The sequence below is a fragment of the Parus major genome, chromosome 4A, assembly GCF_001522545.3.
Source record: "Parus major isolate Abel chromosome 4A, Parus_major1.1, whole genome shotgun sequence".
In the NCBI taxonomy this organism is placed as follows: domain Eukaryota; kingdom Metazoa; phylum Chordata; class Aves; order Passeriformes; family Paridae; genus Parus; species Parus major.
Genome location: NC_031772.1, coordinates 1,810,669 through 1,836,414, shown reverse-complemented (window position 1 = coordinate 1,836,414; position 25,746 = coordinate 1,810,669). Strand labels below are relative to the sequence as shown.

General features: G+C 41.6%; 1 protein-coding gene and 1 long non-coding RNA gene across 6 annotated transcripts in view; one reads left to right on the top strand and one right to left on the bottom strand.

The window, feature by feature from the left end:
* Positions 1 to 6,490, bottom strand: part of LOC109022623 — a 41,808-nt gene extending 35,318 nt beyond the window's left edge. For both annotated transcript variants that reach the window (XR_004497298.1, XR_002001695.2), the window contains exon 1: positions 6,347 to 6,490. This is a non-coding gene — a long non-coding RNA (uncharacterized LOC109022623). The remainder of the gene's footprint in view (positions 1 to 6,346) is intronic.
* A 14,098-nt stretch (positions 6,491 to 20,588) lies between these two features.
* DIAPH2 (diaphanous related formin 2) overlaps positions 20,589 to 25,746 on the top strand; it is a 170,042-nt gene continuing 164,884 nt past the window's right edge. For all 4 annotated transcript variants that reach the window (XM_015626236.3, XM_015626235.3, XM_015626234.3 and 1 more), the window contains exon 1: positions 20,589 to 20,769. In XM_015626236.3, the coding sequence (XP_015481722.1) occupies positions 20,653 to 20,769 (117 nt within the window). In that variant the 5' untranslated portion in view covers positions 20,589 to 20,652. The remainder of the gene's footprint in view (positions 20,770 to 25,746) is intronic.

The window sequence follows — 25,746 nt, the reverse complement described above, 5'->3', positions numbered from 1 at the left end:
GTTATCCATGGCTGCAATCTCCCAGTGCTATCCATGCCTTCAGCAGACAAACCCCACACCTTACTGGCATTGCTGGGACCTCCCTGGCCAGAGCTGCCAGCATCAGCTGAATTTACACTGCAAAGAGCACAGAACTTGCAGGAAAGCTGAGCCAATTGATTGTTACAATTGTAATGATAAAACAATTATATGGAGACTCCATAATGGAGTGGGGTGGTCCCCTTGTTTGTTTGGGGGGTTGTCCTTTGTTTTTAATAATTTCCCAATATTTATATTAGATTCCCCTTCCTACAGCTCTGAAGCTTGGTACAAGTCCTGTGGACTCATTCTTATATTTAAAATATTTAAAGACATTGATATTTAGAACTCCCGTTGATCCCACTCTAAAACAAAAGAACTAAAATGAGAAGGGGGAGACCTAATTTAAAATGAAGAAAAAAAACACATTTAGCAAAATGTAATTCAACCCAAAGGCATCCATCAAAAAGATAAAAACCACCATACAAGGGAAGGGGGGAAAAAAACCCCTTTCCTCCCTCCTAAGCACAAACTGGGGTTTTTTTAAAAAAAATTACAATAAATATAAAATTGGTTGTTCTTTTCCCAATAGAATTTCCTCTCTGTGTGGCCGGTAGAGGGAAGCATCACATCCCCAAATGTGCCACGGGACTTGCCGGGATCAGCAGCAGAGTTTGAACTTTCCATGGTTAAACTGGAATAAAGAACTTTCCCAGGATGTTCCCTCAAACTCCGAGGATTCCACAAACCCCAAGTGGAGGGGATGGAAAGCCCAAAGCTGCTGGATTCTCACCAGATGAAGTCTGAAGTACAGAACATGAGAAAGGATCCACCTTAGGCACCATCTGAGAGCTGAATTTTGGCATGAACGCTCTATTCACACCCAGGGTTTGGTTGGTGTTTATTCCTGCTTTTCTTTAGATGTTATAAAGGGTCACAGTGGGAATTACAAGCATTTGATGAAGCAAATCCCTAACTATTCCATACTTTCCTGTTCTCATCTGAATTTTAGTCCAAGTTGAAGGTACATAAACTCCTTTCAAATTAATTTAAGCAGGGAATTCTGCTTAGAAACTACATGAGGAACAATTAGAATGAGCCCTTCACAAAACACTTGTTTTCCAAAACCACACCTGATATTTCACAGTGAAAGACACACCATTGTCATGTTTTTCTGAGATTTGTGGAAATCCTTTCTGTTCCCAGCATATATTTATATTGATTTTTGGCTCCTTCACAAAGCCAAACCTTGAAGGCAGGCCCTCACACAAAGAAAATAATAAAAAACAAAACAGATTTCAGCAGGAAAAACCTCTTGTTAATCCATCAAATTTTTGGTTTGTATTCATTCCTCTAATTAACACAAGTACCCTCTGCAGCATCTTGTTTGGGAACACTGGAAAAAGCTGTAACAATTTCAGCAATAATCTTTCTTCTCATCAACCTACTCCCCCATTTCAGTTCTTTTCCTTTCAATTCCAGCACTTGGAACAGAACAAACACTGCAGCACCCTCCTTTAGCAGGGCTCAAAGGGGACACCAAGCCAGCTGCAATTTTCTCTAACCTTATTTCTGCCCATCTTCACCCATCACACAGGTGACTCCTTCTTTCTAACTTCTTTATTGCTCTGTTAATAGAGTCTGCAAACAGCCCCCGTGGGGTCACAGCTCGCTGCAAAGCTGCAATAACCAGACCTGGATCACCCTTCAGTGACATTACAGCTATAAATGTAATTCTGCTTTGGGCTGGGACAGCCTTCCTCTGCTGAGCACGGCCTCTCAAAGCTCAGATTGCTCCTGGTACATGTGGAGGTTTAATTGGTTATTAATTGTTCCCTGTATTAGTTGAGATTTTGGAATGCTTTGTCCCAGTGACCTCTCCTCCCACAGTTATTGCTGCCAGCCCACAGTCACTTGTTAACTTATATCAGACAGAGAGAAAAACTGGCTTTAAATTAATTAAGCCCCAGCCTTCAAGATGAAGAATTTATTGCTAGTTTATAAGTTGTATATCTGAGGTAATTTCACAAGTATTTTTCAGAAAACTTTCATTAGCAGAGCTCACACAAGGCAGAGAGAAGGGGGGATTTAATCCTTCCAGTGCTTTCTCTGACACTGCTCAAACACAAGACCAGACTCTTCCCCCCGTAAAAATCAGTCACTGGCTCGCAGTATTTTCAACAATTACAATTTCCAGCTGTGCACAATCATAGATCTATTTTCATACAGACTGTACAGCTTTATAACATCTTCCATAAATTATTTTTGCAGCTTTTTCCTCCAGTTACATACTCATGGATGTTCTCTTACAATGCCTGGCTTCCTGTCCCATCATCACTTCCTATCTGACAAAGCTCCAGAGGGCATAAATCACAATGGAACCCATGAATCAGTGCTGGCACCAATGTCCTCCCTGCACACTCAGGAAACAGTGGTTTGGTTTGATGTTCCTTCCATCCACAGCACAACACCAGGACCTGCAGAAATACAGGAATTATTCATGTGGGAATAAACACAGTCAAATCATCTCAGTTGTTATAGAAGTTTATATTCCTGGAAAGTTTAGACACTTCCATGATCTGGATTTTAAAACTGTGGAAGACTCGGGGTTGGGTATGAAATGATGATAAAATACCTGATTTTCTGTAAAGCTCCCACCCCATGCTGTTGTCTGCAGTTGTGTGCTCCAGAGGGCTCAGCTGCCTCGCAGGAACACTGACTTCTCACACAAGTGAGTTTGTTTTTAGGGTAAAGTTCATTCACCTTTAGCTTTTACCATGGCCATGACACGTCCCAGTGGCAGGATCAGAGCATTTCCACACCCAGCTCTCACTGTCACCCCAAAAACCAGCATTTGTGGGGTCTCACACTAAACCACCTCTGCTTTCCAGGACTCTGATGCACTCCAGTTGCAGAAGAAACTGCCTAAGCACAGACCAAGACCTTTATTTTATCCCTAGGCACTACAAAACAAAGCATGAAGGAGAATTCTGGAACAGCACAACTGGGGGGGACTAAAGATGAGAAACTCAGCAGATCCAATTCTGGTTTTAAGTTAAGCCTGAACAGCCTTGCTTCTGCTCCCTGCCTAAATCAGAAATTCAAATACAACAACAGCACTACATGGTGGCAGAGTTTGTCAAGGACTTAAAATGCAAAGAAAGAGGAACAGCATGAAGGGAAATTCAGCTGGTGACTAGAAAACTGTCTGCCTCTGTCACCTGGAAAAGCTCTGTCTCCACATGCTCTGTGCTTCCAGCTGATTTCACTACAGCAGAAACATTCTTCTTACTCATGGGCCCGTTTCCAAAACCTCCAACCTAGGAAGATGCAGAAACTGGGTGGTTGTTTTGTACTGGGAAAGGTCAAAACCTGAATTTCCTCAACAGCAATCCATGTTCTCTGTGTAGAGGATAAATCCATGCAGGTAAATCAGAACATATCCTGCCCTTCAGAACAAAGATGCTCTGGTTACCCACAGGTACCTCCCCTTCTGAGATCCACAGCCTCTTCAAAATTCCATGCCCAGCCCACAGGTTAATGACAGATTTTAACTGCAATGACTTGGTGCTCTCCAGGTGTCAGAGATCATCTGTAGAAAGCTTTTATTGCAGTCTCAGCTCCATCTTCTGTTACCTTGTTGACTTTTCAAACACCTAAAGATGCAATACTGTCCTGTGCTATTAATTTGTGTCTTGTTTCTATTATGGTTTCAGGAAAAAAAAACCAAACCAAACTTTATCACTTAATTACATTATGCCCCTATTACTGCAAGCATTTGGTGCTTTGCAGCATCATTATGAAAAGGCAAGTTCATTTCAAATTGTTTCACAGAATTACCAGTGTACAGTGGTGGTGACCCATTTCCCTTTAATGATTATTTCCAGAGCAACAAGGAACAACATTAAATACAACTAAAAAGTCTGACCTGAAACAAAGCTGAGTGGAAATAATTAGCAAAGACTCAGCTATGAATTGGTTTTCTTCTGGCTAAAATTAAAATAATAGTGCTGTAGCCTCTAACTCTTGTGAAATCTCCAGGTAACTTTAGAGACAAAGCAAGCTGAAGGTGGTGGAAAGCTCTGGTTTGCTTTTCAGAGCCTTTGTAAAAAGGTTCATAAGAGATAACAAGAGAAAACAGAGTTCTTGGTTTACTGAGAGAAAACTAATTGTATGCAGAAAACCTGCTTCAGAGAGCAGCAGGGAGAATGATGAAGATCAGCTCACCTCCATCACTCAGTGTGACATTTCCCACTGCTTATTTACTGTTCCACAAGTCACTTGGCAGGGAAAACAAAGTTATCTTTAATTATTTAAAGAGCACCAATACAAGCAGATGACAGAGGACAGTTCAAGCCTTCCCCAGCTCACGTTACAAATGCTGTGCAGATTCTGACAAAGAAGGCTCTGATATTAACCTGGAGGATTTCTTCACCAAGTTTCTGAACTACCTATGCTATACATACTTGATCTCTTGTTTCCATACCCATTTTAACCCAATTTCCCCCAGAGATCTCAAAATCCAGATTTTAAGATGTCTTTGAAGATAGGTGGTAGCACAGAGGAGAGCTCCATGGTACATTCTGTGCTGAAACAGCAGAGATTTATCCCTTATACACCAGGGAAACTGGGTGGGAAAGAGGCAAGCACCTCATCTGCTGGAATGATCTCAGAGTTTACACCTTAGATATGAGAACTTGAGCAAAACACTTAGAGAATTCAGGCTTCATGAACTCCTCTGTTCATCATAATTATTATTCTTTTACAGCCTTAGTTTTGTTTTTATTTTTTTGATCTTTCATAACACCCAAAGCATGAGCTATCTAATCTCCATTTATATTTGAGTATCCCTAACCCCAGCTTGGAGAAGTCAAGGCAAGTTTTGCAACATTTTCTAAGCATTGTGGCAACCACCTGCAACCTTACAAATCCAAATAAACACTTCAAGTGTGTGCAGATTGCATTGCTAAAACACAACTTGATTTTCACAAACACCTTTGGCTGGAAGCTTTCTGCCTACTCATATTCCATTCAAGCTTAAATGCATTAAAAGAGGAATTATTTTTGGAAGAGGCTAAAATTTGCTCAGACATACAGAATTGAAGATACATGACTCAAAACAGGAAACAAAACCCCTTATCTAGTGACCCAGATCTATTAACAGCTGGGATATCCCATGGCTATCATCAACATCTGAGTTATTTACTTGTTGCACTTATTTGTAATATAAATAATTCTGTGCAGTTAAGTACTCAGCTTCACAGTATCTCATAATCTTGTTGTACTTACACGGAGTAAGTATCCATTACCACTTGGAACACTCATTTAGCTGCTCAACTGACTGCTTAATGAGGTCTGGAAAGGAAAAGCCTTATCTGCAAAAAGCCAGTGTAGAAAGAAGAGTGTATGCAGTCCTTTCTCCAAAGCAAAGGATTTGTTCAGACAATGTGAAAAGGAATTAGATTAGGGAGAGCATTCAGAAAAACAGAAATGAAAGAAAGATGAAATATATATATGCAGCGTCTTCTAATAACAAAAACAATGTTTTTTTTCCCCATTCATTGAATACTCTATTGTTAGAATTTTGTCTATATAAACACCATCAGGCTTTCAGAATTTCTCCTAGGAGCTAGGCCTGCTGCCTCACCCCCACCAAGTAAATCTCTTAAAAATTCCATGCAGCAACAGGTCTAGTACAGCTCCCTTTAACAGCTTTTCCTGGAGTGCTTAATAGTGACTCAGTCTGCTCTGTGTTCCAGCTCCAGAAATGCAGTGGGACATCATCAGCTGCATTCCCCCAGGTTTTAATTAACATCCAAGTCATCATTGCATGTTTAAAGGATCCTGTCAGTCAGTGCTGATAATTTCCCTTTCACTCAGCGCTCATGTGGAGCTCCCAAAGCCAAAACAAAACCCTTACAGCCACCAGCTCAAAACCAGAGCCACCAGCTCAGAATGCCCAGAAGGGATCAAGCAGAACTCAGACATTTCCATTGAGATTTTACAGTTTCCCACCTCGGATCTGCAGCATGACTCAAAGCCCACAGCCACAAGTATTTGCTACCACAGAAACCAAAGTTCAAGAAGCATTCCATGAACTTTTATTTGTCTGTCAATGGGAACACACTGTTTTAAGCAGACTTTGAGTCATTTCAATGCTTTAAATTAAATTTATGCTTATTTTGCTGCTTAAGAGCTCACATTTTCAAAAGCTGTAATTTGTCTATATTTACTTTTTCATTAAAACAAAAACATCTTCCCTGGTCATGCAGCAAACTGAGCACTTGAGACAGCATTACTCAAAGATCTGGTATGCAGCAATCCTTACATCTGCAGGAAGATCACTGGCACTACTGAAAGCTTCCTTTCAGTCCTGTACATGCACAAGGGGAAGCAGAACAGTCGGTGAAATCCCATTATTTGTCACTCCAGCAGCACAAATGAGCCAGCCCTTGCTCAGGGAGCAGCTCCAGAGCTGGCACAGGAGCTCTGCTGGCCTTGGTGAGCAGCAGCCCCCAAAGGAAATGTGACAAAAAGCTGTTTCCTGCTCACTGTGGCCACATTATTCATCAGTAACTAACAACAGCTCCAGTTTGTCCACACTTAGTAACACATACTGATATACCCCACCAAGAAAAAAACACCAAACCCAAACAAAAAGAAACCCAGGAAAACATATGTAAAACCCATATGCTTTCTCTTCCTATAAATACTCATCCACATAGGTCTATCCTGTGCTTATGACACTTGTCAGTCAAGTTATTTTTTCCCCCAATATACCAAATTTCTCAGCCCTTACAGTGATGTTATCACCATCAATGAATGGGTGTGACAGTCGGTTTGAAGTCTCCAAATCGATGCTGCCATTTCACCAAGAGAACTGGTCTCAGGAAAGACAGAACAAGGAGAACTTCCTGATGAAATGGGGAAAGGTAGGAGCAGCTATAATCCAGAAAGCTCTGAGGCAGTAGGAGTGAACTGCAGCCAGTTTGTAAAGAGAAGGGCTGGGTGAGAATTCCACATATTCCCAGGATCCCTGACTCTTCCAAGATGAGGTTTTCCCATCCTTCTGTCATCCCTCACATTCCAGCACTGTTGCCAAAGCTGTGCAGCTGCAGGGAGGTGGAACAGCTCTGAAGGGCAGAGCAGAGCCCCACAGTGACCCAGCACAGCCCCACTGCTGCAGGACCACCAGCTTCACCTCACCCTGGAAAACCACAAATAGCAAAAGCAACAAACAGCTCAGTCACGTCAGGCAGGTGCAAACCCCGAGATAAAACCACCTCTGAAACAGGGTAACAATGGGAGGCTGAAAGATTTCTCGTTATCAGTTATGAACCAGATTAATTTCAGTTTATTCAGGGCTGCTGGCTGGGGAAGAACAGGAAAAATGAGCACCAGAACATGGCCCAGAAGTGGCAGTGCTGCTGCAAGAAGCCAAAATCCACAAGCCCTGAGCTTTTCCTTCCAAGGGCCTCTGCCCTGTAAACTGCTCACAGCCCCATGGCTGAGCACATTCCTGCCATGCACCGCTACCACGAGCCTCCTGATCCAGTCCTTCATCACTATAATAAATAATTCCAACCTCTTCTTGGTGTTTCAGGTTGTTCTCATTTGTACAAAGCATGCTGAATAGAAAGTTCAGGCAAATTTAAGGTAGAGACAGGCAGAAATAATACTCTGTGCAGCTGAATTCCACTTGTGGTCACCAGTGAAAGGTTAATTAATACAAGAACTACCTACTTTGGAACCACACTTTAACTTCCAAAGAGGACAACATACAACACAATACAGCTGCTGATTAAGACATTTCTACAGCAAAGAAAATAAAAAAATCTAAAGATGCTATAAATGCTAACTACCTAGACTGCTTCTTTCTCAGAAATGATTCTACAAGCAGAAAGATTTAACATTTTTAATAATTAAAGAATGTTTTAAAAGCATGTATTTCATTTCAAGCGATACAGTTTTTGCATATATATATTTAAGCCATCTTTTTTATGCAAAGAAGGAGCTGCCACCATAGGAAGGCATTATAGGCAGCTGTTAATGCTTTTGATGTATTTCATTTTACAGAATCCAGTTTCTCTACTCCTTTGTTCAGCTTTCACAACAGAATACTTGATTTGGAAAAAGCAGCACTAAAATTCTCACGCTTGTGTCACTAAACCCAGATTAACAATCTTGGCTGCTGTGCATCACTTTAACACCTCATTAGCTTCAGCTCATATCAGCCCAGGAGCCAATGCTAAATAACGCAGTTATTGAACACCTCTGATAGCCACTGTGTTTCCTAGAGTTAATTAGTAAATTAACATGCAGAAAGCAGCAGCAGAAGGCACTGAGCTGTCCAGTCATAGAAGGAACCAGTTCTGGGGGGATCAGATGTGTGAAAAACAAGGTTTATATATTTTTTATAGAATTTAAGAGCTTAATAAAAAAGACAATTAGGACATAAAAAATAAAATCAAGTATACAGATACGGCCAGGTGTCTCTGCATTCACCTCACTGACAGAGGATTGTCCCTTAAAAACAGAACCCTACTACATATCCATAAATTCTCACACATATTCATACATTCTTCTTAGGATCTTTGGGGCTCTTCTGTTTAGTTTTCTCTTGCTCCCTTCCCAATAGATCAATCTTCTTAGACCTATCAAGATTTACATTCCCTGATACCAGAAATGCAATAAATTCCTCCCCCAGAGCTCTGGTCACTGCTGTCTTCACCTGGATAAGAGAGTTTACAAATGCAGGGGTTCTCCAGCTGTATTTTTTTTTCAGTCTTTGGGTTATACAAACAAAAGCAGTTTTTATTTTAATACTATGCCATAGCCTAACATATATGTATTACACCACTATTTCTAAGTTTCATCAATAACAGAAATAAAGTAAACTATGTTAACACAACAAAATTTCCCATTTTTATACACATAATATTCATTTTAATATTTGCCAAAAGCCACCAATTAATATGTATCCATAACAGGATGGATGGAACCAGGGCAGCCACACAGCCCAAGCTTCAGGCACTGGTCAGGAACAAGCAGAAATCATTTCCCCATCCCAGCAAGTGCCCAGCTGCTTGCACAGACTGCCCTGATCCACCAAGCTCAGCTGATAACAAGCTCCTTATTATGCCAGCTTCATAGGAAAATATTTATACAGAAATGAGTGTAAGCATTGGTCACAATTTAGCAATCATATTTATGCAATTCTAACAAGCTGCTGGCAAACAGCTCCTTTTGTATTCTATAGATCATAGTAAGAAAAAGAAACTTTACTGGGCAGGTGATACACAAAAAGCTGGAAGTTTTTTCCCCAAGTTATTGTTGTTGGGAAGAAATGATGAATATTAATATTATCCACCCCTTTATTTACTAATATGATTTTACAATACATTTTTCTCACCTAAAAACCTGCAACAACAGCCAAAGTCTTTCAGAAGTGCTGTAAAAATTATACACTTCCAGTTTTGTGTGTTACTGTGTTTATCCAGCAAGTTGCCCTTAACTGCTGATGTGTATGGAAATGATGGTTTTGAATACTTGACAGCTTAATTACTAATCAACAATGGCTGTAACAATGTAGATCTGCAAGTTTGCTGTGTGTTGTGCTCCAGAACAATTACATGATGCAGTTGTGGGGTTCTTCAAGTCCCTTACAAACATAACCTCGCTACAGTGAGCACTGCAAAATGTTTCCTGGAATGGGAAGAAGGAGTAAGATCCAAATTGTTGTTTGTTCACATAAGGAACATGGCAGAGAGCCAACAAAGTTTCCACTGATATGCAGAATTATCTGCTGGAGTTCTGACTCATAAACAGCTCGCTGCTATATTTAGCAGCAGAGGAATGTTTACTTGATTACCTCTCCTGTAACAATAAATAAGATTTCACCAAAATCTGTGGAATGCACTGTTAAGGATTTCAGGGAGTGTAACACAATGAATGCAAAGCTGACCCTCAAATTAACCAAAGAACTCGTTATAAAACTCAAAATAACATCTCAGTTGTTAGAAACTGGGAGTTGCTCACAATTATGTCATCTCCCTTTTCTAAACGTTCATAGGGTCAAAACATTTTTAACTCCAGTCTGTCAGCCATGAACAAGTGCCCATGGAATTGCATTAAAGGATTTGGTGACATCACTTCAATCCCAAACACCCCTCAAAGCCAGGACCTGAGCCCTACAGCCTGGATTTACCACATTTTCTAGCAAAAAAACAAATTAAGATTCTTTAAAACAAGTTAATCAATCCTGAGCCCCATCACCCTTTCAGCTCAGACAAAGGGAATTTTGGGCACTGCTCTGCATCACCACTTATTCTGCCTTCTCCTGTTGGAGCACACTGCAGCCAGGGCTTACTTCAGCAGCTGCCAATTAGAAATAAATATAGTGTTGTATTGCTAGGAAAAAAACCCAAACCCACCGTGGTTTACACAGAAAAAGCCATGATGTTCTAGAAGCCACCTACAGAATAAGCTTTAAGTAGATCCTTAGCTATGGATATTGGCTTGGGACAGGCATTTGGTTATCAAGGAGAGAATAAATAGGTTTGTTAAAGCACAGATTGGCTTTGGAAAAATATTCAAATAGTAATTTAACAGGTTAACCACGGTTAATCAGATTACACTAAGATTAAATTAGTAAAGCACAAGGGATAAACTGAGAAATTTAAGTCATACCAAACCATAGAATGTTATGAATTACTTAAAAATCTTAAAAATAAAAGCATTTTACAACTATGCTGGGTTCATTAAAAAGGGGAAAGAACAAAACTAACAAAACCACAAACGGCCTTTTGAACTCATAGGATGACCTAAAGACATCAGTTTATTTAAAATATTACATTAAGATGCAAAAAGGACCAGAAATAAACAACAACATTCCTCTGTATGTCAACTGATTGGTCTAAAAGTAATTAAATCCAGGAAAGCTCTTCTGCTGCCATAAAAGTACTGGATGTTGATATTTCCCATCCAAGTCAGACAAAAGCCATCTCTCTGTAGAATTACAAATACAGGCTCTATATAATTACAAATATAATTATAAAAACAGGGCTGGTAAAACAGAGCCTCCATCACTGCCTGGGGCACTTCTCAGGCACCTTCAGCTTCCAACAGACACTGTAAAATGTGAAATTTCAGCAGCTTTAGAACATAAAGCAGCAACTTAAAAGCATAACTTGGGTTTAAGAAGTTATTTCATTAAGAACAACACTAATAAAACACCTGTAAAATCCTTGCTGGCCACGCAAGCAAACTCCCAGTAGATAAAAATGAGTTTCCCTGGTTGGAGCATTATGATTTCTACATGGATAACTTTCATTAAGTCTCTCCTATTTTCACTCAGAATTTTTTATTAACGTTTTCCCCCTTTTTAATCCCTAAACCAGCAAAACGCCGAGCTCAGGCTGTGCCTTTTCCCCTCCCCTGGCTGTGGTTTGCAGCATCCTCAGAGCTGTTGCTCACAATGGGGCAATTTCCTGCAGCCAGCTCTGGGCAGAGAGCGCAGCCCCTGAGCTGGGAAGGGGCTTCTGCCTCCTCTTCCTCGCCAATCTCCCCTCCTGAATCACTGCAGGAATTTGGGAGAGCACACGGCAGCTCAAAGAGCTCAGCTAAAATCAGCTGCTTTTTTAAATCAGGTGAATTTTATCTCAGATCACTTCTGCAATCCACTTAGCACCAGGCAGTGAATGTTTGGTTTACTCAAAAGAAAGCAACAGGTAACAGGCAGGAACAAGAGAACCAAATTCCTTTCACTGCAGCCCAAAGGTTTTAAAGTCTTGACACCAAAGCCCAAAAAAATTTGAAGCAACTTCCAGCTAATACCATTCCATTAATAGAACTGTAACAACTAGACATACAAAAAGAGGAATATTACAACGAAAACTTCAGAACCAAAGGAGTTGTTACCTGCACAGGCGCAGCCCCCGGGGAGAAAATGCTCCCCCTGCCCTCAGGCTGTTAAAATAATCTCCTTAATTAGGGGGTGGGAGGTTCAAATGGCCTTTGGGGAATTTAAAGAGACAAATCCCCCAACAAACAATAAACCATAATTTACATTACAGAACCCCAAATTCCACAGAGCCAGTCCCACCCCTTTAGACTGCAGGGAAAGCACTCAGTGAAGTCTGGAAGGACCTTGTGGTCCAGCTGGGAAATGCTGACCCTTCCTGTGCCATCAGACACCTTTAGCAGGTGACACAGCCACCCCTGGCCCTGAGCTCCTCTTGTTCTACTGGTTCTCTTTCAGAGCCTCTTGTGGACAGTCTCTCTCCAGCTGTCTGTGAAGATTACAGTGCTCTCTCCTCTGGATTTTAACTCTCTCTTCTTGCTATGCTCTCCTTGGACAATTTCATCCACAGATTTCCATACCATTTCTAGTCTGAAATTTTAGCACTGTCAGAAACATCAGGTTCTTAAGAAAAAATGGGTAATAACCACATGGAACCTATATTCTCCCACACATGAAACTTGCATTTTTTTTGTCCCACCCTTATCACTGGAGTGTTGAGTCACCTTCCTGTAATGCACTGAGCAAGGGAACAAACATCTGCCACGTGCTTGGGCTCGTGTTCCTCCAGACAGACCTGTGCAGGAGAGGGCTCTGCACTGGCATCTTTGGATTAATGCTGAACACTCAATAAAGACCACGATGACAAAGGGTTCTGACCCAGAAACAGGCAATAATATCTACTGATATGGCTGATGAGCTTAACTTGCCCTCAGCCTATAGACTTTGCCCTCTCCACAATTTCTATTGATTCTCAAACACATGGCTGGGAACTGTGGCAGCCTGGCTCGTGGTGTCGCTCCCTAAGTCAAGGTGGCAGCAGGAAAGGATAACAAACCTTGCCAATTTTCACAATATAAACTGTCAGATCTCGTGAAGCAGAGCACTGTTAGTGGAGAGTTAAAGGTGAGAGAATATTACTGCTAGCCTGGTAATCCCTCACTGCCACATTTGTGCCTGTTCCCTCTGCCAGAGCAAGGGACACTACAGGTGAGGATTAGCTCAGAACTGGTTTTTTTTCCCTTATTAATTTAGTATCACAAAAAAATGTTAAGGCTGCTGAACAAATCCACTTTGCACGTGGATAAAGTGAGGGAAATACAAACCACTGCCACCCTGAGAGCCACCTCTTCTTACACTAAATGAAGCCTAATGTGTGTTCTCTTGGGCTGAGCCTCAAACTCAGCTTCAGCCACTTGTCTGATTAAAAATAGACAATTGTGCATGTGCAGGAGGAGATCAGAGTTAATCTTGCTTCTCACTGTCATTATTTTAGCACATGCCATCTGCATTCATTTCTAAAAAGGACTAAGTGGACAAGCAGAGAATTTTGATTACAGGTTGCAGAATTTTGCTTTCCACAAGTAAGTTCACTGTGAGCAATATTTAAGGAACTAACAGACACAAAAGGGATAATAATTCAGAACAAGCCAAAAGTGTAGAAGAAGAGCAGATCCTTGTTTTCTGCAGTATTTTACACAGCCCCATGCTGCTGGAACTGTGCTGGATGACAAGGGTGCATGTTTGACTCCAGAGCCAGGTTTTTCCCTCAGAAAAGATAAACATGTAGTTGATTTCAGTGCAAGTTACTAAACACTCTTAAGTTAAACCCAAATATTGAGTGAACCAAAATCAACACAGGGAGTACACCAAACACATCCCTGCTGAGCATAATTCTTCTCATTCCTCAAAGCTGCAATACCTGCTTTTCAGGATATTTAACTAAGTCAGCCTTTTAAATAACATGATGAAATTACATAATAAAATTAGTTTACATACTGAAGAACTGCATCCTATCCCTGGTTTACCCTCCTTGAAAGAAGCTGTTTAAATAATCCCACTGTTAGCTCCTGGAAAAGGACACACATGTAAAATAAGTCCCTTTATTCTCCCCAAAAATGGGCTTTAGTGGAGTTAGCATGGCCATGGAAAAACTTCTGGTGCAGATGTGGCCATGGAAGCCCCTCCATCCACCACCAATAAATGATAAGTGCTACCCACAAGGGCAGAACAAATGCAAAATAAAAACCCATCTCTTTCTTGTAGGTGAAACTATTATTAATATCCTGAACAGTCAATGACCACAGGTGAACATTCCACAAGTTTTTATTGTATTCTTCCATTGAACAATTTGAACAAAGATTTCTTAACATGAACTTTAGCTTTAATCAGGCCTATTTTTGTCCATCTGCCTGGAAGCTCTTCATTAGCATTACTAATGCCTTCACCACGTGCATTATTTCCACAAAAATGAGCTTTATTTCCACCCAGAAATCTGCTTGTTGAAGTATGGGCTATGGAGAGAGACATTCCAAACTACTCCACTGATAATTATTCATCCCCTGCACCACAGAATTCTTATTTGTTAGGGGTTTGTATCATGTACAGAAAATATAAACGCTGTGATAGAGTTTTCTTTGTAGAAAAAATAAACAAAGTAGGAAAGTTCCCAGCCTGATCATTAAACACCCAGTTTGGTTCTGTGCTCTGAGCAGCCCTGGGCAGCTATAGAAATGTGGATTATTAAGAGAATGGCTGTGCTATTTTGTTTTTGTGAAAAGCTGTGAAGATGTACAAAAGCAGGACATGTAGAAAGTGCTGAATGTGGTCAAGGGAAGCCTTGTAGTAAATAAAAGGAGTTTATTTTGATTGTTCAGTCATGTTTGAGAAGCAAATTGTGCTGTGAGGTACGAACATCAAAAGATATTTCCTAAACAATTTGGGGAAGATCCCACAGCAAGAGGAGCTGTGAACTCAGCCAAGGGGCTGTGGGGAGATGTTCAGAACAGAGAGAAAAACCTTCCAGGAGCCCTCAAAGGGGAAAAAAAAGAAGTCCCAGTGGGAAGGAACAGCTTTTCAGTTTCCTTCTGCAGAACTGCAGACAATGACAGAATTGCACTGTCAGAGACAGACAAAACAGAGGTGCTGGGGGCCTAAAACACCAGAGATGACAGAAAAAGAGTAAAAAAATGAGTAGCTTTTACCTTGAATACTTGAGACCTTGAATATTCTATTTAAATCCACAGTCACTGCTGGGATTTGACTCTAAATCAAAAAGATGTACTGTAAAAAACTGGGTAGCACATATGAGGAATAATAATTGTATGTTTAAAAACTGGGATATAGTGTTTAGTGACAATGCTAACATTTTTTTTTCTCTTTGTACAGATCATCTCCAGTTCTTTCAGGCTTGGAAGAAAACTCATGAAGTATTATGAGACATAAAGGTGTTTTATTCACACCGAGCAGTTGTGTCCTGAATATAAAATGTTGGGGAAAAAAATAGAAGTACTACTTCAAAAAATTCTGATTGTTCTATGGAATAGGATACTTGAAAGGTAAAGGGGAAAAAAAAGAGAGAATAAATTATTAACTAATTATCATTACTTCCTTTATCAGCAGTTTGCTTAGTTTTTCTTGTGAGAAATATCCAAAATCAAGCAAAAAAAATTCTTATATTTTTTACGTTGTCCTTTGAAATAATCCTGTGCTGTTTTTTATACATTCCTTGTTTCTAAAAAGCATGAATGCAGCAAGAACTGTTTTCTTATTGTTCTGTTAAAACCTGAAAGCAGAAAATCTTTTGGAGAAGATAAAGCTGGTTGGGATCTAGAATTACAGACTGAGTGGTCAAAATGGAGAAAAGAGTGACAACACAAATCACCTAAATCAGTTCATTGCTTCAATTGTAACAGAGAAGTAACACTTTGGAAAATATAAACCTAAAAACTGTATGTGTTGTTTCCTAAGTATTAGTATTATTATTATTAATATTATTATTAGTATTAGGGGACCCTGGCCTGGAGTAAATTAAAATCTCTAATGACTTTTTGCAGATTAAAAAAAAAATATTTAGTTTAATGAAAAAAGTGCCTCAACACAAGTAAATTTCCTGTTTTGACTGTGTCATTTAATAATAGTATAATCCATCCAGCTTCAGATTTTAAATCAGAGCTGGATTCAGGCAGGTTGAACTGGAGGTTTGCTGAAAGCACAATTACCTCCCCAACATATTCAGCATGAAATCTTTCCTAAACAATAGGTGGGAAACTCAACTTCCCCTTCCTACAAGGCAAAATGTGTAAGTTATCCTGGAAGTGAAAAGTTTAAAGCCCAATAAATGAGCTGTGGTTAAAAACAAACTGCAGCCATGGAGAATTAACCTTGCTCAAGTGTCATCCTGAGCCATTTAAAGGAATGTTCAGGATCAGCCACAGTTTTAATTAACATTTGGGATACTGTGCATGATTGTAATGTGAAATGTCACTGCTGAAAGGTTAATATAAGATGTTTTAATGTACCTTGGAATCACTAATAAATTTTATACATGTGTGATTCTTACTTCTTGTGGCTTCATTTACAGAAACACTATAGAATGTTATATATATACATATATAATGGCAATTATTGCCTCTAGAAAGCCAGGAAATTATGGTTTAGATTAAATAAAGCTTTAGCAAACAAATAACTCTTGGAATTATCAGTGAGTGGATTTTATGTGGATTTAAGTTTGCAAATAAATAATATTTATTAAGTAGTCAAAGAGAATATTTTTAGAAAGTGAGGTAGTTTTGTCAATAAAGAGTATTCATATGCAATTAACACTCTTCATTTATTTTAATTGCTTAGCAGTTAATACTTCTAATCCTATTTTCCCACCTGTTAAGATAAGTTATTCAACCCCAAGCTTTTCTTGTTATTTACCACATTGTCATGCACTGTAAACAAGCTTAACTTGATTTCCTTCTGAGGATAAATTCAGGAATTTTTAAAAATTCCTACATTTAAATTGATTCCAACTAAAACTGCAGAAAGGAGAACAAAAACTGACTGCAGTGATGGCACTGATGAAGAAGAGAGAAGAGCTGAACAGGAGCAGGGGAAGGGTTGTGGTGTGTTTGTTGTGGCACAGTGGTTGTGCTAATGACATAGAATTTCTGGATGAAAAGCTGGGAATGTACTGCTGGGTGACTTAGCAACATATTTCCTGTTTGTGGTTGAGTTAAACACTGTGTTTTCTCTTCTGGTAGCATACAGAGTAATTACTTTTTTCTTCCTTTTTTTTCCCTCCAGTGCAGTTAGAACAAAGACTACAACGCTGTTAACTTTCTTCTTCAATTCTAGAAATGTGGAGAACAGAACATTTCCCAGGGACTGAAAATTGAATTTGCTGTTATGGTGATCTGTCAACTGCATTTTTCAAGCAGAAGCCTCTGCTTTCTCTGGGAAATGGAAACTCTACCACTGAAATATGAATTCTCATAAATCCAGAATAATTTTCCTTTTTGGATAGACTCAGAGTGAGTGCCTTCTGCAACCTTGCATGATTGAATTTTTGGTCTGTTTAGAGGGAGAATGTTCACAGCTGTAAGGTCTCACACTTCTGGGTTACCCAGTCATCCTCAAAGGACTATTTCATCAGTTCAGATATAAAATAATGCACGTTTTGGGGATGCTCAGGATACTTCGTGCTTATCAGGGTCTGATCATTTTGCTGTAAGGTAATTGTGGGATCTCTGTGAGCTGCTGTGGTTGTGTGACTGACTGGGACTAAGATTCCACATGAAACCTACAGAGCAGTGGCTTTTTGGAGTTACATGTTTGCAGTGATGTGAAATGTTATTTGTAATAAATAGTTCTGAAATCCATTTGTTTCAGAGATGAAGCCAAGTTAAGAACAGTTTGTACAACTCCTCGTTTCCACCCTCAGGCCACACTGTTGCTCTCGGAGTTGATCCAAAACGCTGCACTGCAGTGTCTGCCAAAATGAGGTTTGTCTGCTTGCCTTAAGCAGAGTTGTGGTTTTCTGGAGAGTTTTTTCTTTGTTTCCTTTTGCTGTTGTGGTGCTTTTCCATGCAAATTTTTCCTAGCTGGGATAGCTACATTATTTTTCTTCACTCTTTTTGCTTGGAATTACCTGCAGAGTTTATATGGCCATAAAGGTCCTTGGTTGATACACAGAATATTTGCTTCTCAGTCCTGGAAACTGGGGTGGGGTGGGAGAAGAAAACTACAATGCAGCAGTAGGACTAAAACCATTTTCAACAAGAAAACCACAGGCTTTAACTTCTGCTGAGGAGGCTGTGAAGTGGATCTAATGACTCTGGATCTATAGCAAGCTTTCCAAAAGCAGGTTTCCAGCAAATCCCGTAGCAATGTTTTGTACAACACAAACAACAGTTTTAAGCCACAGCTGAAAACCCCAAATGGAGACTTGCAAAGCATTTGTAAATCAGAGCTAAAAAAATGACATAACTCTGCTAAGCAAGCAGCCATCTGTCCCAGGAGAGCAGGCAAAGGCAGGAAGGGGAACTAAGAGCAGCTGTGGGATGACTTTTCATCACATGATGCAGCTGCAGACTGATGGTTGCACATCTTTTCTCCATCACTCAGACAAGGGTACAGAAATTACAATGTACCAGCACTAAAACAACAAATCTCCTGTGTTTTCAGTGATGTGTGGTGTCCCCATACCTGACTTCAGATGGGTTTCTTTATGTTTTGCTAAAATCAGGAATGTGATCTGAGTTTCACTCCATCAAAACTAAATTAACTCAAGGCCTGACCATACATTTGCTCAATTTTCTCGATTTCTCACATGTGCACTTGCTTTCCCTCAAACCACAAATTATTTTTGGCATGTTGTGCCAGCTGCTCCTGAATTTTAGAGGTGAGTTCAATGTAAAGGTTTACTGAAGAACACTTGGCTAATGCAGTGTGAGCAGCACTGTGGCAAATTTAGAAAAATTGAGGACAAAAAGTTCTTGAGCATTTAAGAGTTAGGCTGAAGAAATAGGGTTACAGAATTTGGCTTAAAAACTCTTAAATTTGTGCATAGAGATGCCAGGCTGTTGGAAATTATTCTGTTTTCTCTGACTGACTGAACTTTGTGCTCCAAATATGGGTGCTGCTAAATACAGAAAAATAGAGGCAGCAGAGAAAACACAAAATAGTCATTACAGCTAATTTAAAAGAAGAAAAAACTAGACTTGAGCCTTTCTTTTTAACTAGCCATTGTTAAACTGTTGCTGTAGAATGAGATCCTGTAAACTATAAATGGATGTAGTTGGAAATAACATTGCATTGCCTGACATTGCAAACAAGTGATTAAATTCATGATTACTTTATTAATTTCATCATTCCAAATTAGGTATGGTTAAGATGGTATCATAAACTATGTCCAAATAATTATTGTTGAAATCAACAGAATGAAAATAATGAAGATTTATACAGGAATGAAGAGATGAACCTCAAAGGAAATTTTAGAACAGAGCAGCTAGACAGAGCTGGCCTATTTTATAACCTCCTAACTTCTGCTGCCAAGATTCTACTTTAAGAGCCCTGCCAGTTTTAGAGCTGTCATTTTATTTGAAAGCTGGTATTGTCAGACTTTATCAACAGGTTTTCATTGCTGGATTTTAAAGATAAATATTTCCCCTGGTACTCAGGTAAGCCTGAGAGTCACAAGAAATGCAGAGAGAAATGCAAATCTCAGGCTTTGTATCACTGTATTAGAGAGCAGAAATTCACTATTCTGTCCTGCGTACCTGTTCAAAAGTACAGCCCCCTGTGGCAGCAGTGCTGAGCTGGGACCCTCTCCTAGAGGGCAATAAATGGATGTATTTATATCAAATGGATGTATTTATATCAAACGGATATATTTATATCAAACAGTTATATTTATATCTGAGGGTGGCCTCCAAAGGATTGCCCTTGTCCCACCAAAACAGATCATGAAGGTGCTCATGACTGCTGTCCCAACATAGCTCAGCAAGCACAGATTCAGCTATACCACCACTAAATGTGTCTTTTTCTCTTAAAAACAGCCGTGACATTGATACCAAGACATCTGTCAACACGACACCTTTATTAACCAGAGATGAACCGTGATTTTCCCTCTGTCCATGCTGATACTGAGCATTCTGAGAGACCTTTGGTTTGCACAGCGAGGCTTGGTCAAAGGGATTCTGGAATCCACAGGAACGGTTTAAACAATTTGTTGTTGTTGTAGGGCACGGGTGGATGTTTCGGGTATTGCTCATCCTGGAGAAGATAGAGACAGCTTTGGGGGGCCCAAGGGACCTTCCAGAACCTGCCGGCAACTTTCACCAAAGACCGGGCAGGACTATTTACAAAAGCACGCGGTGACAGGACACAGGGGAATGGGTTCACGCTGAAAGAGCGGAGGTTTAGATGAGATATTACGATATTAGGATATTATCCCCTGTGAGCACGGGGAGGCCTCAGCACAGATTGCGAACAGCTGCGGCCGCCCCATCCCTGGGCACGCCCAAGGCCAGGTGAGACGGGGCGTGCGGACACCTGGGCCGGCGGAAGGTGACGCCGCCCATGGCAGGGCTGGGAAGAACTCGCTCCCGGAGCCATAAATCCCGGCAGGGCGGCCGGGGGCGTTCCGGGCTCCCCTCAGAGCTCCGCCATGCTCTGCGCAGGCGCGCGCAGGCGCGGCGGCTCGGGCGGGCCGTGCGCGTGCGCGGCGGGGCCGGGGCAGCAGCGGAGCCGCCCCGGGCGGAGCGGGCGCGGGGGGCCCATGGGGCCGGTGCGGCCGTGAGCGCTCGGCTCGGCACAGCACGGAACAGCGGCAGCCCCGCGGAGCCATGGACGGACACGCGGCTCCGGGCGCGGGCGGTGAGGAGGCGCTGGGCTCCGGCAGGATGAACGCGAAGCGCGGCGGGCGCGCCGCGGAAGAGGAGAGCCGGAACAAGCCCAAGCTGGTGAGCGCGCTGCCGGGCGGGCGGGGAACGGCCCGGGCTCGGGGACGAGGAGCGGCAGGAGGGGGCGCGGATGCGGCGCTTCCAGCGGGGAATGCGCGGCCAGGGGCGGGGGAGCCTTTCCGGGGATTAAAGGCGTTGAAAGCCGCCGGGGTTCCGGGGGCGTTTCGGGGGGCTCCTCGCAGAGGCAGCGCTCAGAAGGGCCGGGCCGCGGGGCCGCTGCCCGCGGGGGTGGGCGCTGGAGCACGGGCCGTGGGAATTGCCACGCTCGGCCAGGGACGGGGACAGGGATGGGGATGGGGACAGGGATGAGGACAGGGACAGGGATGGGGACAGCGCTGCTCCGCAGCCCCGGCCCCACCGCGGTGACAGAGCGCGGGGTGCGGCTCGCTCTGTGTGAACAATCCAGAACGCTGCTGACCATGATGCGAAACACCTGCTTACCAATGGAACGGCTCCCTTAAAGGGAAAAGAATTTAAAAAATACCTGGGTGGTTTTTTTTGTTTGTTTTGTTTTTGCACGTAACTCCCCTTTAGGACTGCAGTTTGTGTATTGTAGCTGTGCTCTTTGATTTCTTTTGCTGACAAACCTGATAAGTCGAAATACAGGTGGAGTTCAAGGCAGCATCACTGGGTTGCACCACTACTGATAAATATTGCAGAAGCAAAACCATGTGCCAGTGTTCACCTTCGATTGTTTCCATTTGTCACTTTCACGCATTGAAATCGACCCCATTTAGCTCAGTCCTTGGGTGTATTTCCAAGAGCAACAGTGTAGCAGACATTTAAAACTCCTGAGTCTTCTCCTTGGAGAGAGTACTAGTTACAAACTTTATTTAACCTGTTGCCAGGGTTTTCCCAGATGCTGGTGAAACAAAGTTAGTATTGAAGTTTAGAGCTTACAGGTACTCCACCTGGCAACTGCAGTTTGGGTTTTTGTTGTTTGTTTGGGGGTTTCTTGGTTTGTTTGTTTTTTGTCACTGAAGATGAAGTTAGAGTATGGGAAAGTTGGTAAATATATAGCACTGAGGCATAGAAAGTTACTGAAAATTGTAATTGTTTCAGAGGATGACAGTCAGGAGCCCAAATGACTTAAAGTGCACCTGTATGAAGAGTGACCGTGTATATTTTGGCAAAAGACTATCAAATATGGTGTCTTGTTTTGTTTCATGGTGTTATTGGAAACAAATTCTTGTTTCCTTGTGTAGGATGAACTTTGTATAAACAACACCGTTGGGTATGTTTATATTACTTTTACAGCTTCCTGCTGAAGTAGCTAAGAAGGCTGCCTGAGGATTCCTGCAGGGAACTGATTTGAAAATCACCCAGGGAAGTGCTTCTATTGGAAGCTGTGGAAATAAATTTTAATTTTGCTCTAGTAGCAGAGAACTCTGTTCTGATAGAAACTCACAGCCTGAAAAATCAAAGTGAAATGAGCTCAAAATTGGATTGAACAGGATGACTATTTCTATTGCATGGCCTATTGTTATTCTAGAATCCCTAGAATAAACTTTCATTGTTCCCTTTAGTGGAAAAAAAGAACATGATGTTATTATTTGACTTCATTCACAGTAATATGCTTTTGTTTCTTGAGGGGGTGGATGATTACAGTCCAGCAGCACCATGGATCAGAGCAGGGATATGTTGCTCAAATCAGAGCATTCTGAAAGACAGTTTTGCCCTGGGATAAGTGACTGGCCTTTGATGGTATAATTGAGTGAGGGGGTTGAACAGGAAGGTGTGTTTTTTCACTTTGGACATGATGTACACAAATACTTCATCAACCTGACATGAACAGAGATTTACTTTTGAGGGAGAAAAAGGAGTGGGAGTCGGGTGTGCTTTAAATTGAGTTGGGGTGACTGGACAGGCAGATTTATCAGCAATTGCCGTGGGTTGTAAGGGAAGAACAAGCCTGTAATCAAGGAAAGGCCTCATCCATTATACAGAAAAGTAATCCTACAAAATTCTTCTGCTTTAATTTTGAATGAGGAGTTGTTCTGCTGAGGCTGGCAATGTCTCCAGGCACTGGGAGAGCACTTTTGCACCTCATCCCTGTTCTCTGCCTTGTGCAAGTAAGAGAAAGGTGTTTTGGGACTTGTGGCAAAGAAGCCACGCTGTTTGTGCATGTCCCCGAGTTCCTTTACAAAGTTCCTCACGGTTGGGTGTGGAGATTTTCTTAGGTCATTTTTGTAACTTACGATTCATCAAGTTTCAGTGGAGTTAGAGAGATGAATCAAGCTGTGCTCTGTCATGTGCTAGGTGGGATTCAGGGAGCTCTGAGTGTGCTGACAGGAGTGTGCCTCTTCCCAGAACTTATTTCACACATCCAGGGGAGTGCTGAGCAAGGGCTTGGTGGGAGAGGCTGTGCAGCTACACAGAGAGGAGAAAGTATTTTTGGTTCCTGGCACAGGAGCTGAAATTAGGCAAATCCTTGGGAAGAAGTCCAGGGGAATGATTTTTATATGATAAAAATGGCTCTAGGTGACAGAGGGCTAGGTACTGAAGTCATTATCCTGAGGGAAGGGAAACTAGAATAGAAAGGTGGGAGGTTTTGATTTCCCTGCTCTCTTCATTTGAAAGGTGTGCTGTGGTGCTTGGCCTGCCAAGTCCAGTGGGTTGTTTGTGGGGTTTTAGGGGCTGCAGCCTGATCAGTGGCACTTTTTCCTGACTGTCAGGAAGTAGGACTGGGCTGATGGGAGAGAATCTGTGCTGGGAAGGAAAGCAATGCTTTAAAGTATTTCTCTGTAAGGCAATTGATGACTTTGTACACACACAAGTAATGAAAGGTGAGCTGTATCAGAACTACTAACTCATTTATTTTCTGCTTTAGGTAATTGAGGGAGGTGTTCAGGTTTCATACAATTTGTTGAATGTGACAGAACCTCATAATGAGAATTTAGTTCCTGTTTTTATAGCAGTAGTGTGTAAACTGGAGTATTTTACTGAAGTCAGTGTTATGAGCACCTGGACTCATAACTGATGCTGAGGGAGCTCTGGGTTGGTGTTTTAAGGGTTTTTTTCCCCTCATTTTTTTGATGGCTTAAGGACAAGAGGTTGGAATAAGTGCCTGGTATTTCTGTCATCATTTTTGTTTACAGTGAAATGGGCAGAAAAAATCTGAATTGTTTTGGCAAACAATCATCTGATCTCACATCAGCCCTGAGAATAGGCTGGCAGGAGGTGGCAGAGAGCAGTTCCTCGGGTTTGGCAACACGCTTGTTTTGCTTGTTTTAAAGCATGCCTGTTCTGCTAGGCCAAACAGACTAAATTAAGGTTGTCAGGGAGATTGCTGGGATTCCTCTGCTGGTTAATGCTTAACTCAGATGTTCTTTGGTCTCCTCCATGCTTCAGTCACATGGGGAATAGATAATTCTGTCAGGGACCTAGGAAATGGGAAGTGCTTGAGAATGTCAGCTCTGGTTTGCCAGAGCTGGTGTGGATTACCAAGGGCATGGCAGGTTCAGCATCTCTTTGGCTGAGGAGTTGAAGTCAGACTTTACAGAAGTTCATGGCAGAAAAAGGGGAGACAGAGGTCATAAAAGAGCAGGAGAGGTCACTGGAGATGAGACCATAAAGGGAAGATAATTTAAAGGCTGTGTTTGCTGGTCAGAGACACTGAAATCACTGTTCCTGGAGGTTTCCAAGTGCTAAGCCTGGACAGAGTTTTTAGCATGCAGAATTTGGTGGGTGACCCTGCTTTTTGGGCAGAAGTTTGAACTGCACTGAGAAAAGGATGAGATCCTTTCAAGCACCTGTGGTTCTGAGTCAGCATGTGACAAGAGGTGCTGAACAGGATTTGGGGTGCTCTGGGGGTGTTAGAGCACTAGAAATGACCGTGGCCAGTGTTTTTTGGTGGTGTTTTTAATTCAGGTTAATAGCTCCTGTCAGTTCAGGGTTAGCAGGAGAGCCTGGTGGGCAGTGCCATGCTAACACACACTGCTGTACCACTCCAGCTCTGGCTGGGACCTGTTCAGTGCAGGATTCTCCACTTATTGCAAACCACATTTCTGAGAGGGGCTCTATTCTGAGTGTGATGTGGCCTTTAAAATCAGATTAGGAGGAAGATGTTGTATAACTTTCAAAACAAATTGTTAGAGGGAAGAGAGATCTCCTTTAATTGGAGAGCAAGTGGATTTGGTGATTCACCCAAGGAGCATCTCACATTTTGTTTTGAAAGCAGAAATTGTTTGTGCTTTACACTGAAGTCTTTTAAATCTCATGAGCTTTGAGATGAATCAAAAGCTAGGAACTCAACATTCTGACTAATGTGCCATAACCTGGCATCAAACAGTGGGATAAAAGCTTTTATGAAGTTCCTTTAAAACAGAAGTAAGCTGAGTGTGCTTGGGAGGTTTCCCAGCTGTGTTGCACCACCCATATCAGTGCAGGAATGGAGTGATTTCAGTTGTGCTTATCAGTCTCTGTTGGGCAGACTGTGTGCTGAAGGACCCACCAAAAAACCAAAAAAAGCTGTGTGCTTCTTGCCTGACTTCTTTAGATATCTGTGTACTGCATACATGAGCTGTGAGTCAGGTTGAGCAGAGATTTTTGGCAATCAGCTCAAATGTCTTACATTTGAAATCATAGTGTCTCTGAGTGAAATCTGTGCCTGCCTGCAGAGAGTTCTTGTTTCAAGTGTATGCTTGAGCAAAAAGTGCCCCAAAATGCTTGTGTTCTAAAAGAGTCTTGGTCTTATTAGATCCAAGTCAGGATATTCCAGCAAGTGAAGTTATCTAGGGTGCTGCAACCATTGCTGAAGAGTAAAAGTAATGTCTTATGAAGTTTCTGAATTAATAATTAGATTTAATTATTAGATTAATAATTAGAATTATTCTGGTCAGGCACTGCTGCTGACATGGGAGGGTAGGGCATGCTTGGTGCTGATGTTTAGGTAAATGCTTTGGCTTTTAATGGGAATTGCTATTGACACTGTGAGTGAGGTGATAGAGACAGTGATAAGCCTATCTGTGGTAATTA